Consider the following 15803-nt stretch of genomic DNA (forward strand, 5'->3'; position numbering starts at 1 on the left):
AAGGGGAAGTTTGCAGGAGGGACAAGACACCCTTAATATACTTAGTATAAAACCTAACTACCTAGAGCAGTTTCCCAGGAGATAGAACACTTGGGTCTAAACTTAAACATTTGTATCCCTCAGGAAGTCAGCTTAAATACCAGGCTACAAACTACACAAGAGCAGAGACACAGGCAATCCTTGCTGGAAACCCTGGCACTACACAGGCAGTAACACCGAGCTACAAGGCCAGAGAAGGAGAGGCAGCAGCAAGAAGTGTCAGGCTTGCGTGATTTCAGACAAAGTTACAGCAATGTAGTATTTATACCACACACCTCTAGCAAATTAAGCATCTGAGTAATGTGGAAGCATAGACATACTGTAAAAACTGGAAGCCATATTCCTTGGATTATCTTACCAAAATTAAAAATAAATATTAAAAAATTAAAATATTAAAGATATTTTTCTTATGCAAAAGACAATCAAAAAGATGCCAAAATAAACATGTTAGGAGGCCAACTGAGGGTAACAGCCAAAATAACCTTTTCACATCCTATCTTCTGGAGAAATACACCCACACTTCTGAAATGCTCCTTCAATGCAAAAAGCTGTCAGAAATAGTCCATTCTTGCAGCATCTAAAGAAATTAATATCCACAAGTTTAATACAAGCCAGCCTTAGTTTTGCTAACCAAAATATTTTTCCTTTGCTATTAACTCTCCACATTTCAAATCCCTCCCAACTCAGGAAACCCACATAAACCAAGATTTGACTACCATTGGGGAAAAATTAGCAAACTGCAGAAAGGGCAAAAGGCATACAAGTAGTATTATAAAAATAAAACCAAAATAAAATCTTTTGGGAGAATCCTATGAAGACATCTTTTAGAAAATGTAATTCAACACGAGGGAAAGCCAAAAAGCAAGGAGAACTGCAATCAGCAAGACTGCTGAGCACACACCAGATAAAGGCAAGTCTACTGCCTGATTCATGCAGAGTCCCTAATCCGTTTTCCCCAGACACCACACACACAAGCACTGTGAAGAAACACTTATTTCCTGGCTGGTAGCAAAGGGCAGTGTGAGGAAACCATGAGTCAGCAACCTGATGACTTCTGCTTAGTGTGATTCACAGAAGAGCAGATCTAGTGACCATGTATTTTTCTGTTGAATCAGAAAGAAGAGGTATAGAACAGTAACTAAAAAAATTATAGTTTACAAATCTATTGTACATTACAATCCAGCAAGAAAGCCATCAGAATCAGAAACAGGCACTCCTGTAATGCAAACATGCTTTTGGGGCACAGTGGGTCAACTTTTTGGCAAGCAGATCATATGTATTTAACAAAAGTATTTTGAAATTCTCCCTTAGCAATTGTGGTGGGTTTCATGAAAACATAAAATATTTAGAACTTCACCATATGTTATCTCCAAAATTACTGAGTAGATTTTACAGATGATAGTTATTGCCTTTAAAGTTAAATAAAAACAGAAGCACAGACCAGAAACTGTTAGGTAGTGATGACCTTGCCAAATCTAGCCACTCATGTTGAAAATTTTTCAAGTCAAGCCTCTGCTTCAAAACATTTCTGTAAAAATGGAACCTGAAGCATTCCTTAAGGTTTAGTTGCTTTTATTAGAGTTGGGGGGAAAAGTAAAATTTCTACAAATGGTGGAGGAAAAGTACACCATTCACGAGAAAATGTCCTGACAAAAAAAACCCCAATGCTAGAACTTTTCATGGAGTAAGCAAATGAAATTTGACAGGAGAAAAAGACAGGCAGGAAACAGTTCTTGAGCTATAACTAAACAGTTCCTTTCTACCTGTTTAGACACCACATCTGTAGCTTTTAAGGCCTCTGGAAAAAAGTAATCAGTGCTATATTCTGCTCAGCAGAAGTTTATCAGACTTCTGCAGCTAAATTTTCTGAGGATTCTGTTTACCCTGGCCAAGTCCAGCTGAGAGCTTCAAGAGTGAAGAACTCTTCCCTGGAAGTCTCCCCAGCTTGCCATTCTAACCTTGCATCAGAAGCCTGGGGAAATGGGGAAGGAAACTGCATTTCCATTGCTCTCCCTGATCTCCAGTGTTCAGGACTCCTTAGATGAGTCAGGAGTAAATGCCAGGAATACAGAAGCAAGGAGGAAAAAGAAACCAGCTGACAAGCAGGAACAGAAACGCTGACAAGCAGCATCCTCCCTTCAGGGAAAGTATGGTGGAGGTTTAGGATTTACATGCATTTACTACCAAGTGTCACATTCCCTCCACTGCCTTTTAAACAGCCATTACAAGTTCTGACAATACGGATTTCCAATTAGCCCTGAAGAAAGGCACATCTAACAGGAACTGGTGTCATTCGCTGCAGTACCACATGTGCTTGGGTCAGAGGTAAACACATTAACATTTCAACCTGCTGGGGAACTTTTGGGGAGCTTCTGCAACAACCATACTGCAAGACTGAAACATCAGCCAGACTTTCCCTGGTGCCTGTAGCAGTTTCTCTTGTGTCAGGGTTTCACAATATCATAGAATAAATAAGGCTGGAAGGGACCACAGTGAGTCATTTGGTGCAGCCTCCCTGCTTAAGTAGGGTCATCCCAGAGCACATTGCACAGAATTGTGTCCAGACAGTTCTGGAGTGTCTCCAGTGAGGGAGACTCCACAGCCTCTCTGGGCAATCTGCGCCAGTGCACAGTCACTCATACAGTGAAGTTCTTCCTCATATTATGGTGGAACTTCTTATTAACTCTTGTCCTATTGTACAGTACCACTGAGAAGAGCCTGGCTCCACCCTAAAGTATTTCAGAGAGTCATTTGGGTAAGTCACCCTTCGGTCTCCTCTGGAATTTGTCTGTAACCAAAGTACTTACTGCATATGTACCCATTAACAGCAATCTAGATCATAACAGGAATAACCTTCCATTTACTAGTCCCTAAGGTTTTATTGATTTCCTTCAAAATTATTAGGAAAACTCAGTCTTCATCCAAGGAAGGTATATCAGCAAGCCACCACCAAGAGCACTTCAGCTGGAAGCATTTTGTACTGTATCTGAAGTCTTCAGCTGCTTATCTGATTTGTTCAGCCTGTATTGCACTGACTTTGGAAACAGCATCTTTTTAATTACTATGTCAAAAGCCACTGAGAAGTCTCTTATTACAACAGCCAACAGTTTCAATTCGAAATCCTGTTTAGCTTTTAGAAACCTGACTACTGCCTTAAAAAATCTAAACAAACTCACCAAAACAACCCATACTGCAAACTGTACTACCAAGATTTAGCAACTGCACCTCATAGCATCTTCTAGGAGTAACTGGCTAGAGGGATGTACACTTTGTGATCACATCACCTGTTGATGCTTTACAACCACTGACACATTTCAGAGATTCTCCAAATTCCGCAGAAGCTGCCTTGTTTTCTAAAATGAGCTGAAAACAAAAAATCAGGGCTCATAGATCAAAAAAGGTCCCTGCCCAATTTGCATATAAACAAAATAAACACATACTATTAGCATACGTTCTCAGAGATTTTTTTAAGTGATTTTACTTTAACATTTTTTTACTATCTTTCTTAGTTACTGCTTAAACAGATAGGATTTAGTGTGGTCTACAATTTGTGAACCTATGAGACAGCTTCTGCAGACAAAAATAATTATAAAGCATTCATGCCTCTTTCCCCCCTCACCAGTAATCTTTATTTACTGCTATGCCTTTCTATTTCATGTAAGTAAATCAAACCACGCATAATAAAAACAACACAGATAACAAAAATGGGAGCTGATCTTTGCCCCCAAACTCTGCCTCCTTCGATGTTAAAATCACAGTAAGTGTCCTATTTTTGCACTTAACTTTCAACATTAATCCTGATGCTGAATTACTGAATTATGCTCACAGGTAGCATAACTTCTAGGGATTATTTTCTTTGCAAAAGAACTTACCATCTGGAGCATATTTTGAAGCTATTCCCAAAAAAATCCCCAGTGCAACAAAAAGTGAAAGGCTAGAAATGGCAGAGCAAATGAGAGTATTTTTATGCCTGTTGGCTTCTGCCTGTCGGCGGTGCTGCTCCACTGGTAGGGACGGGAGTCTTGTCTGGGCTTCTTGTCTCGCCGAGGTAAATTCTGCTGCAGCATGGCTCTGCGAAGGCGGCGGGGGACGGAGAGGGGCAATTCTCCCTGGGACATATCCCGAAGACCTGTGACTGCTCCCATTCTGAGGACGGAGGAATGCAGGGGAGGTCCCCCTGGTATCAGTGCCTTGCATGTTATAAAGTCACTGGAACACGCACACACACACACAGAGGGAAAAAATAAAGAGACAGGCTTTCAGAAAACACATCAAAATGCATAAAACAAAAAAAAGAACAACAAAAGGCAATTTTAAGCCACATATGTCACGAACAGCCACTGAAGCTGGGACTATTTACAAAGTATCAGTCACCTGTTACTGGTCACTTGCCATGGAATAACTGCATCGAACAATAGCATATGTCTTTAACAAAAATTCAAAAGCATGTGGTGTGGGAACCCAGTACAGCACACACCACTTCTTCATAGTTCCAGTGGGTATTTTTCACAGACTATTTTCACAGCTAACTTGTAGTATGAGATTAAGAAATCAGCTGAACAATGACAAAGCTAGCAACTCCTGCTTCCCCACAATTATGCGAAGAATGTCTAAATGTACTTTTTCTGTACACAGAAGCTGAACAAACTCACCACTTTCCCTTGTGGAAAAGAAGCTGAAAAAGACAAGCCTGCCTTCTACACTGGAAGCCCTAAAAGCTATTTAAATTTTATATACAAAATACCAAATACTATTTTATTTCTAGTCATGCTGATGCAACTTTGTGAACCCTTTTAATAAGCTGAGGTGCATAGAGCCGTCAAACTCTTAACTTACTCACAGTACGATTCAATTGCTAGTAAAGGTGCATCAGGAACGGTTCTGTAAGAAAGTCACCTACATCTTGTTCAGCAAACCTTGTAATTTTTCTCACTGCTGAGATGCCTGGCTTTGGACACGAAGTCTGGAAGCAACATGACTGCTTCAGATCTTTGTACCTACCACGCAGAAGTGAGTGCTGCTTTTATTTCAGTTACTAGTACTGTTTCCATCTTCTGAAGTACATCAAGAGGAAAGCGTACCAGTGCCATCACTGCCTCGCCCATCCTCAGCAGCAGTTCTAACTCACCACACTTGTCTAGTTTAAGAGACAAACCTGCATTTGACTGTTTTCTCTGGTTTTCCAGTCAACAGTGTTGTACAGAGTATTCACAAAGCTGGTATAATTTTTCTTCCTCATAATGATTAACATTTCTTATAGATGGAATTTTTGGATAAAGATGCTCAAGTTTCAGTTAACTGAAACCTAACTTTTGAAACCAAACCCTGAAGGGGATTTAGGCACAAGTCGTGTATTAAACAGCAAAGTTTAGGAAAAATAAAAACTACTGATAATGGGGGAGTATAAAGATCCTCTTTCTGTTCCATTAACAAAGGGCAGTCTGAGCCATACTCTGAAGTGTCAGGCACGCTGATGAAGGAGGAATGTGAGAACTGTAATCTTATTCTGAGAAGTAGCAAAGGAACCTTTTGTCCCACATGCCGCAAAATCTGATATGTCACTGTTTCAAGGAAAAAGAGCTGTTACTACTGAACAGGCTAGATTACCCTTTCATGGGAGACAGTGCACCCCCAGACGTATGCACAATGACAATGAAGGCACTGAAACATTAACTGGAGTAGCTATCTCAGAATGCAAAAATTATTCCGAGTCCTTCAGAAGTGCTTCTTGCACCTGCTCATTATAACAAATTAATTTTCTTGTTGTTCTTTGACAAACTATTTCCCAAACCTAATCCTCTGCTCTCAAACTTAACTGCCCAATGCGTCGTGTGTACTGTGGAACAGTTTGCTTTAACCTCATGTGCTTTTACACTCAACTTGTCATCTCTCAGCAGTGAAAGTAATTTCTGTGTTTTAGATGTATTAAAAGCTGACTAGAGATGGAGCTTTTCAGCTAATTCAAAGACAGTACTTATGTCTCGCTAAACAAATGCTGGACTAGCTTCTTAATAAAACATTTTAAGAAACCTGCTCCAGCATTGAGGGGTTTTTTTATGGTTTGAAACCCCAACACCTTAAACTTGGTTAAGTTTTCAGCTATGACATTTATCTGTGACACTGAGGAAATTACTACAGAGCTCATTATAGTGTAATACCAACAGTTAAAAAGTTTGTTAATTACTCAGCTGTATCAACTAAATTCAGATTGGCTATGCAAGACTTGAAATAGTTTTACAAAATAATTTTACCATAATTTTGCCCACCAAAGCCTCTTAAAGTACTGCCAGACCTCTAAAGAAATAATAAAAAACAAACAAACAAAAAAACATTCATTACAGCAGCCATTGGAAACAATTGTGTCATATTTCAAGCGTATTTTTTGTTGTACAAAGCATTGCGCTTCGTTTGCAAACCTCATTTTGGCAACTGTAAAAGGTTTTCAACTATCCTGCTCAAGTGAAAACACAGGTCACCCCAAGGACAGGTGGGAAAGAGACGGCAGAATTGCTGTCTTAGCCATTATAAAATAAAAATAATGAAACTAAGACATAAGGAGATACTTAGCATATTCTAAAGACTCACCATACAGTTTTCCATTACAACAGGAGGAACCATTGCAATACTCCCTTCCCTCTTCATGTGTTATTTGAAAATGTCTTGCTGAAAAAGGATCTCTTATATTCTGTCGAGCAGCTACTGGTTTTTTTAAAAGACAGACTGATAATCTGATTCAAATTATTGGCTTCTTTATTTCCACTCTGAGGAAGCCTTCAGAGAGCACCACATAAATGCATGTATAGTAATTAGCTGTATGGCCAGTTATGACCCAAAGAATGCAGTTATTTGGCTGCACAAATACAGTGCGTCACAAATACAACACAAATTTTACTCTGCAAATGAATTTACAGAGTAAAACGCAGGACAAAATAGTCAAACACCTGAATGACGTAAACACCACATTTGCTTGCAAGTTCCCATGCACCTGAATTTTTCCACATTTCCCTTTGACCTGTGCCTATGCTGTGGTCTCCTACAGGAACTCATGATCTGGGCATCACTTCCTGATGGTCAGTCCCAGACAAGAACACCACACACTTTTGCAATCGTACTGTGGTACACAGGATGATGCAGTATTTTACTTTGCTGCTTGCTTCACAGTGCTTTCAATAAGAGTCAAGTTCTCACACCACATAAAACCAATTACTTAGCATTTATACAGAGCTGTATCTGTACAAATGTGTTGTAACACCATTTACTAATGCTGCTGTTATACTATTCCCAAACTTCTTGCACATCAGAGTATTATGCAAGATTCAACACAGCTTTTAGTCAGGGCCACACTTAAGCATGTGCTTCCAGCCCATCAGTAGGAGGGAAGCTTCCAATGCACAGACTCAGCTGGAGTATCTCAGATGCTTCAGCCCACGATATATCTGGAGTATCGCCACCCATCTGCTGGATGACTGCACTATTTGCATATCACTCTTTTGCAAGAGGAGGGCTACTCCACACAATCCAGGTTTCTGCTCGTGCACCCCTTCTTACAGCATGAGCAAGCAAACAAGTACTTCTCATGCTGGTCATATCAGGCAACACATCTTAAATTAAAAAAAAAAATTAAAGGTTTATTTTGCACAGCTTCCAAGTGAAAACAGTGAATACCTGCAAGCCTGGATCTGTCTACAGAGCATCTGAGCAAACAGATGTGGACAGCAAATCCCAGCAGGCAGACAGCAGTGAGCTGCTGAACAGGCTGCAACATCTCCCATCTCCTCAAGAATTCCTTCACCACTTTTAACATGTGCTGCTACCACACACTCATACAAGCCCACATTGCTCCACATGGTCAGAAACTGGAAACATGTACACACTGTACAACCAGGGGATAACATATGAACCTCCTGAGACATCACTGTGTGCTTGGAAGCAAGCAGCATGCTTATCCGTTGTTCATTTTGGGGCTGGAAATCGGCTTCTTTTACCAGATAATTCAAAACGTCACCTGACACCACCCAAAAAGTGAGAAAAATACCAAGATATTTTACATTTCTGTGTTGCCAAGTGCTAACTGTAAAAAAACATGTCAAACGTGCTAAAAAACTCCCACACTCCTGCACTGTCTGAAAACTTAGTGAAGAAAGTTTGCTTATTTCATACAGTGCAAAGAAATTAATGCTTCTCTTGAAGCATGCTTTAAGGATCACAGGTCTTAAAAGTAAAACAAAAGAGAAACCAGAAGAAATGACACACTTCTGTTGATCTGGGCCACCAAACACCACCAGCTGACCTATCATCACACTGTCTAGCCTCAGAGTATATAATTCCTGCTAAGGAAAAGACTGAGCAAAGGGTGGAGGAAAACAACACATACACAAAAAAATATTTCCCCATGCAACATAGTACCACAAAAGTTATTACTACTTTCCTGGTAGAGGCACTTGTCTGGTATAAAACCAAAGGGCAGTGAGAAACCCATGAAAACGGAAAGGGACAAGAACGCAGTATTAAAAAGCTCCTAAGTAGAAAAAATTATTGAACAGAAAGTGATGTAAAGCAAGCTCCTAAAGTATGACATACACACCTTTACAGACCTTCAAGCTGGTCAACTACAATAGAGATACTAATGTCAATGCTCAAGTGCTTTGGAAGTCCCCAGTTCAACAAATCTCAACCTCACCAGTAAGAATGATTCCAAACAGGGTGCCCACATGCTTTCCTTTCCATGCCCACATTTTCTCATACTGCCTCATTCTGAAATTACACCTATTCACTACGACAATAAACAGCATATTGGAAGGAACCTACTTTTCCACCCATGCACAAAAGCTGGAAAGAATACGTACACAGTAAGATGCACTGCTACGGTTAAGTAACTGTTGGAAATCACAAAATTTATAAAAGCCTGAAAATCTTAGCTGAGTTACAAAAAAAAAAAATCTGTAAAAACTCTACTGACATCTAGACACATATGCTGTTTTCTGCATGCCACTACCAAGTCTTTTCCCTTGCCCACCACTTTCAGAAGAAAATCAGAGCAAAAATCAGCAAGAAACAGAGATATAAGAATGGTAGAAGTTACAAAACTTAAAAGATAAGCTTTACTGCACCAGATTTTCTGAATTTCCTGCATAGCAACTACTAATTTTTAGTGAATTTCTTGGCACTTAGAAAACATGTAAAATTCCATGATACACAACCACTGGAAACCACTTGAGCCAAGGTCCACATTTCTTAAACCGAATCTTTCAAAGTACAGAATCACAGAATTACTTCAGTACCACACATCGAGAGACAGAAGTGAAAGCATGCCTTATATTTATGGTGAGAGAGAAGGCCTTTAGATAGAAATAAACTTCATCAGCTGGTCTAGTGAACTCTAGGAGAACACAAGTCTCTCTCCAGTTCAGAAGCAAATTTCAAACTTATATACAAGAAAGGAAAGTTGAACTACATATGTTTAGGTGATATGCAAAACAGTTAAGCTATTATCCATGGATTAGAAAGGATGATGAGGTGAGGGGGAGAGAATAGTCAGAAGAGTCCATTCCAAGGGAAATAGGTAAACAGACACTCTGGAATAGAATTTGTCTGTGGGAATAAGTATGAAATTATGGTCAAATAAAACCATTCTCATGTCCATGGCTGACAGCATACAGGAGAGCCATGAATTTCATTCCTACCCTCCTGTGCAGGTGTTTGGCAGATCACTAGTAAGGATGAGACAAAGCTCAGATGGTATTTGTACAAGAAAAATGGTTCCCTGTTCCAATGACAACTGAGCTTTTGTCCTTCACATACAGTTTGTGTGAACAAGCTCTGCAGCACTCACCTGGTTTCACTTACAGAGCATTTGATGCAGCAGATGAAGTATGTAATTTTGCAGAAAGTTTACGTACAAAACTTAGGGATTTTTGTAGTGCTGCAGAGATGCGTCTTACTGCAGAAACTGCAGGGACATGTTTTTTTCCAGTTCCTAGACACCAAACATCATCCTGTAAGCCTTCAAGAATTCTTAATTCACCCGAAGACACTGCAATTTTCAGTCTGCTCAAATACAACTGTAGTAGCACCAGGTCTTGCCCACTGAAACAAAGAAATGTAAGCCAGAAGCCACAGCAAACTGTAGTCAGTGTATCTAAAATGGTGTCTGACATTTCCAGTGAATTCCCTCTTTTCCTTCCTTTGTTTCTTTTTGACACAGTTTATCTTTATAAGTTACTTATAAATTGGAGAGCTCTACTCTGTTTTTCATTCACTGTTTAAAAAATAGCACATTCTGCTGGAGGAAACCATGCAGAAACAAGTGAATTATCAACAACTTAAATACAGCACATCCAAGAGCACACTAGGAAATATGGCACATACTGAAATAGGAAAAATGAATGGAATCATTTTCACTGTTCCACTTTCAGAAATGAAATGTTCAATAATTTGTGTAAGAGATCAAGAGTGGAAACTCGCATTTTAATCACCCATCTGCCATTAGCTTGCTGCATGAGTCACAGCATATTTGGGCCCCAAGCCTGTAACATGAGAAAAAAAGTGGTCACTAGCCTCACAGGGACTTTGTGATGGTTAGTTTAGAGAACGCTTTGGCCTCAGCTCAGTGATGCATCTGAGTACCAGCCTACTTTTAAGTAAATAAATAGCTACACTTAAAGTCAACAACTTTCACCCGAAAGTGACGGATTTGCCTTAGAGAAGGCAAATTCACCTTAGAGAACCTGAGTAAGATGGTAGGGGAAAAAACCAAATGAAAACCAGGGAAAAACACTTAAACTACTTCTCATATTGACAATAAGAAGTGGAATACAGGTATTTGTAGTCTCTAAAAAAAACCCAAATCCCAACCAAAACAGCTACACCTTAGGACTTCAAAGTGGAAAATTTTTTGTGTAATGGTATTACACTTCAGAAAGGTAAAGCTGAGTTCTGGCGCTACCTTGAATCACTAGGCCTACAATCCTCCTCCAAAGAGAAAGGTAGTAAGATTAGATATTTATTACCAAATTAGAAAAGCTCTTGTAAAATTAGCTTTGGTTAACCGACATATGCAAAAATACTCCTGAGTGTACTCATACGATCACTTAATCATCAAAGGGTTGTCATGTTCAAATTATTTTAAACATGAATCGGTATCATAACATGCTCTCTTCCATATCAGCATGTGGATTTCTTTCTTTCTTAGGCAAAGCTGTTAAGTTCTTAGAATTTTTTCTTCAGTCCAACTCAAGCTTCAGTAAATGACATGTCACCCCTTATTCTGCATACTTGAAGGACTGTCTCTGCAGATTTTAACTGCATCAACCACAAAAAAACAATGCTGCTTGAAAAGCTGAGTTGTTGCAGCTGCACACCCACATTCTTCTGTCTTGCATTTGTATGAGCCAAGTTAAATGAGTCTGCATTAAAAAATAATTAAGAGCTCCAAATCACATCCAATCACATCCAGTGTGAACACAGCTGTGACATCAGCACCTCTTAGCTCTTCGAACTCCCAAAGGATTTTTCATCCTGGTAATGGATGACTTAAGAGAGAAGCTATATGACACAGGTCCATAGAGTCAGAAGTAGCTGGCAGAATGCAAATTATGTTTCATGCCTCTTCCAAGAAAGAAAAAAAAAGATGACACTGAGAAGTCTGTGAACCTGACTCAGTGCTGTATGCTCTGGACTTCAAGAATTTACATAGGTTCAGAGAGCAACAAGGGTGCAGAAGAGAAGTCAGCTGAGAATTATTGGATAAATAACACTTTTGAGTTTAGGAAGTCCTTGGAATGCAAGCTTTTTGAGGCTGAGAGCAGTAGCATCACCATGCAGCAGCCTCACCAGATGGCTATTACTCATGACTGTCAAACACTCGGTAATTGCCTGGATGGCCACTTTGCCTGATGTGATGTGGTCACTCTTCTACTATGCTTTAAGATCTCATTTAACTGTCTTTTGCCTTCACTTTTCCAAAATCCCCTCTCCTCCTCTAAGGACCAAATCCCCCTCAATTCAGCTGCTGCAATTGCCTGCTGAGATCAGCAGCACAAAATACACCCTCACCTGATTGTGTACACTACCTGCCAAACTGATACACAGTAGCCGAAACATAGTACAATTTTCATTTTGCTGTAGGAACTGTGGCGATCCAGCAGAAGGGCACAGCACTTGCCAGCTAAATGCATGAGGGCACAAGGTCTTGTGTAAAGTGTGTCTACTGATGAACTAAAGAAGAATAACTTGACTGTATATGTGAATGCTAGCATACCCCATGGCTCTAAGGTATCACAGAAATCACAGAACTATGTGTAAATTAAGTCACTGTTCCTTTTTCATCAGGCTCTCAACTGACAATGTGATATGTTCGTACAATTTTATTAAAGAAAAAACATTCTATCATTGTCCTTTTATTAAAAACACAAACAGCATATTTGGGATATCTCAAAATATCCATCTTCAAACAGCAAAACAAAGCCCTGTAATCCACCATTAAGTATGCATTCTGCTGAGCTGGTGGCTACATTTGTATTTTGGCTGACTACAGTAAATTCCATTCTAGGAAACTCCAAGAACTCTGCAACCAACTGCCAAGTACTGCAACATCCTGCCAGGTATAGCTAGTCATCTTACATGACTGCAGTACTCTTTTTATCATGTTCTTCTTAATCCCATATGCGAAAAGGATAGAAGAGCTACTAGCACATTCCGTTAACCTACTTCACAAGAAAGCAATAAAACCAGTTACAAGTTCTAAAGTATGCATTCTTTAATGCCTTCAGTATTTCCTTTCTGTATTGGCAAATACATCGCTTTTCTCCCTCATATCTTTGCTCAACTTTTCAACTCTTTTTCCACTTTCTTTCTCAGTATTACTATTCCAAGAAAATACTTCTGTGGAAAAACACCCACATCTACAAACAATTTATTCCCATTTGTCTTGCCAAAAATAACTCCATTAAATTGATAGTGAAATCCCTTTCGGTAAGTTGAGAATGGATCAAGTCTAGTCACAATTTGACTCCAAACAAGAAACTGCAATTTACAATACAGACTTTAACCATGTTTTGATGCATACTGTAGGTGATTCTACAGAACAGCCTTATTAATGCAAAGCATGAACCTTACTGATATACTTCAGACTACACTCCTATGGTTTAATTTTTTAATATACAGAAAGTGAGATTTACTAGGCAAAAATTTTCCCACTAGTTTCTGAAATTTTTAAATCACTGGTGCATGCACACAGAAGGTGAAGAACAGTTCATCGCAAGCACTGTGGGACAGGTTCCCTTGAAGTCACACATGATGTGACCCATCAGGGAGCTCCTTCAGCCGTGGGGCAGGGGTAGCAGGGGTGTGCCCTTACAGCTGTGGAGGCTGCAGCATCTGCCTCCAGCAGACAACGGGGACAGGTTCCCTCTCCTCCCCAGCTTCCCCCAGCTCCAGTACAAGGCAGAACTAAGAGGAGATGAAGCTCCAATCCTAGCACAGAGTAGCTGGAGCCTTCCCACATGTAGAGAAGCAAACAGCTCCCTCCTATCCAACAAGTAAGACAAAATTGAGTCACTGCTCCTTTTCTGCAAACAAGACTTCCCCAGCAAGAAGCTGAATTGACTTACCTCAAAACACACAAAAACAGTATGCTAAAACTGTTTAATAAAACTTTTCTGAAACATGCTGGACATATAAGAAAGGAATTTTAATGACTGGGCTTTGTATTTAATGCATATTAAAAGTTATCTGTAATTAAAAAACATTTTTAGTCCTGATGGTCCAAGGCAATGATGCCTTTTCCTGGTCTTAAAATCAAGAGTCAAACATGGTTAGGAGGGAAAAAAGCATTTTACCTTGGTATTTATTTTAAGGATCCTTAGGTGCACTACGTCCAGGTCAAATGCACTCCAATGCACACTGCAATGCACCCCCAAAAGATCTGGTATAACATTATAGGTCTTACTAACCAGCATATCTATCAAAAATTCCCCAATGAGAGGCCTGAATGAGCCCCCCCTCCTCCCCAAGGAACCTTCTCCTGGATGGTTCTATCTTGGTTTACAGAATGTGTTCTGGAGAGGACCTTGGGGTCTGGGGCACACTACCCCTACCTATGGAGCTTCCAAAACATTTAGTCTCCTAGTTGAACAAACAAGTCCAAGAATGTAGGCAAAAAGCACTAAGAATACAGAAGTTGTAAAAAAGGTATAATGGGTATAAAAGAAGAGGCAAAAAATCTTCATGGCATCAGCATGCAGACATTTCTTTGCAACCTTGGTGGTAAGGATGTTGAAGTATTTAAGTCAGACTGAAAAGCACCTGTCCCGCTGGACCCTGTCATTAATCAAGGAAATAAACCTCCTAACTTCATTTGAAATACAAGCTACTCCAATATGTATCAACACCAAAAAAAAAAATCCGAACCAAAAAACAAAAAACCCAAAAACCCTGAGCAAAATAACCAAGGCAGTCCCACAGCTTGTGCTCTACCTATTTTTATATTCATGCCTTAGAGGAAAAACAACCTTATTTGTTCCCCTGGTTTGTCAACTTGTGAACTGTGCCACCAAAAGGCTTCCAGTGCTTCCAGTCACAGGAGTTGTAACAGCTGGGAGACCTTTAGTGGATTACACAGGGCCTTCTGAAAACAATGATTTTTACAAGAGACGCCACCATATCCTACTAGTTAGTGTCTCTACTAACAACAAGTCAGATGAACTTGCTAAAAGCTTCCAACCAACCCTCAACACCACATTCCCCACAAAATACTGTGGGGCTAATGTGTTAATATTCGTAATTAAAAAAACCTACAGTGTGCCACTGAGAAACATCTATCCACATCTCAAAACAGCACACACCACAGCTCCTGCTGAGATGCTGAACTTCAGAAGACACTCTCATTTTAGCACAGACCTCACAAGACCCCTTGTCTTTGTCCTCTTCCCCTCCACATTCTCTTTTTTCTTCCTGAATCCCTCTGTAGCTGGAGGCATTACTTGTGCTTTACATATAACTTATTTCTCTGGCCTCTTTGCCTAGCTCAAGTCCCTGGCATACAGTCTGCTGGATGCTGTATTAGTAGAGAGAGTGCAGGAGGAGCAGGCCCAACAAACTTGATCTGGTAGGAGATTTCACATCCATGCTGGCAGTGCACAGGATCCACGCAGACAAAGCACCTCGAAGAGCTATAGACTCCTACGAACAAAGATGAACCTCCCTCCTCCTTACTGCTACCCATGGGCCATTTCACACCACCAGCAAGCCACGGCAATCTTTTTCTGTGATTCATTAAAACAGACTAACGCCACACAAAAATACAAAGTACTACTTTATACTCCTTATTACATTGTCTTTGTCAAGCCCCAGCTCCTATTTTGTTTTTAGAACTACTCAGAAACATAAAATCTCTTCTTTTTTAAGGAAACCGTGCCACTAAATACACATGTAAAATACACATGTAAAATACAAATAAGGGTAGTATCTTCAGCACACAGCCCTCATCTAAGATGTGATGTCGCACAAATGCAGCGCATTAATCACTGCACACCCGCTTTTCCTAGAGGAGCTGCGATGATGTACAACTCAGTGTTTCTTCCGTGCCTCGGGGCAAGTAAAGCAGCTGCTGGTTATCAGTCACAAGGACGGCATTCCACGACAGCCCAAGCACTCGCGTATGCCTATGACAAGTCCGAGCGCAGTCACGCCGCGATGCGGACCTGAGCCCAGTCGCTCTCCACCGCGATCCCGGCAGCATCCGACCAGGCGCGCCAACAAAGCCG

General features: G+C 40.2%; 1 protein-coding gene across 1 annotated transcript in view; it reads right to left on the minus strand.

Annotated features, from left to right (window-relative positions):
- The window catches only part of TMEM2 (transmembrane protein 2), a 51087-nt gene that overhangs the window by 33975 nt on the left and 1309 nt on the right, over nt 1-15803 (minus strand). Inside the window, exon 2 of the mRNA XM_008635368.2 lies at nt 3912-4248. Within this exon, the coding sequence (XP_008633590.1) occupies nt 3912-4236 (325 nt within the window). The 5' untranslated portion in view covers nt 4237-4248. The remainder of the gene's footprint in view (nt 1-3911; nt 4249-15803) is intronic.

This window comes from Corvus brachyrhynchos, unplaced genomic scaffold (genome assembly GCF_000691975.1).
Source record: "Corvus brachyrhynchos isolate BGI_N302 unplaced genomic scaffold, ASM69197v1 scaffold716, whole genome shotgun sequence".
Classification (NCBI taxonomy): Eukaryota; Metazoa; Chordata; class Aves; order Passeriformes; family Corvidae; genus Corvus; species Corvus brachyrhynchos.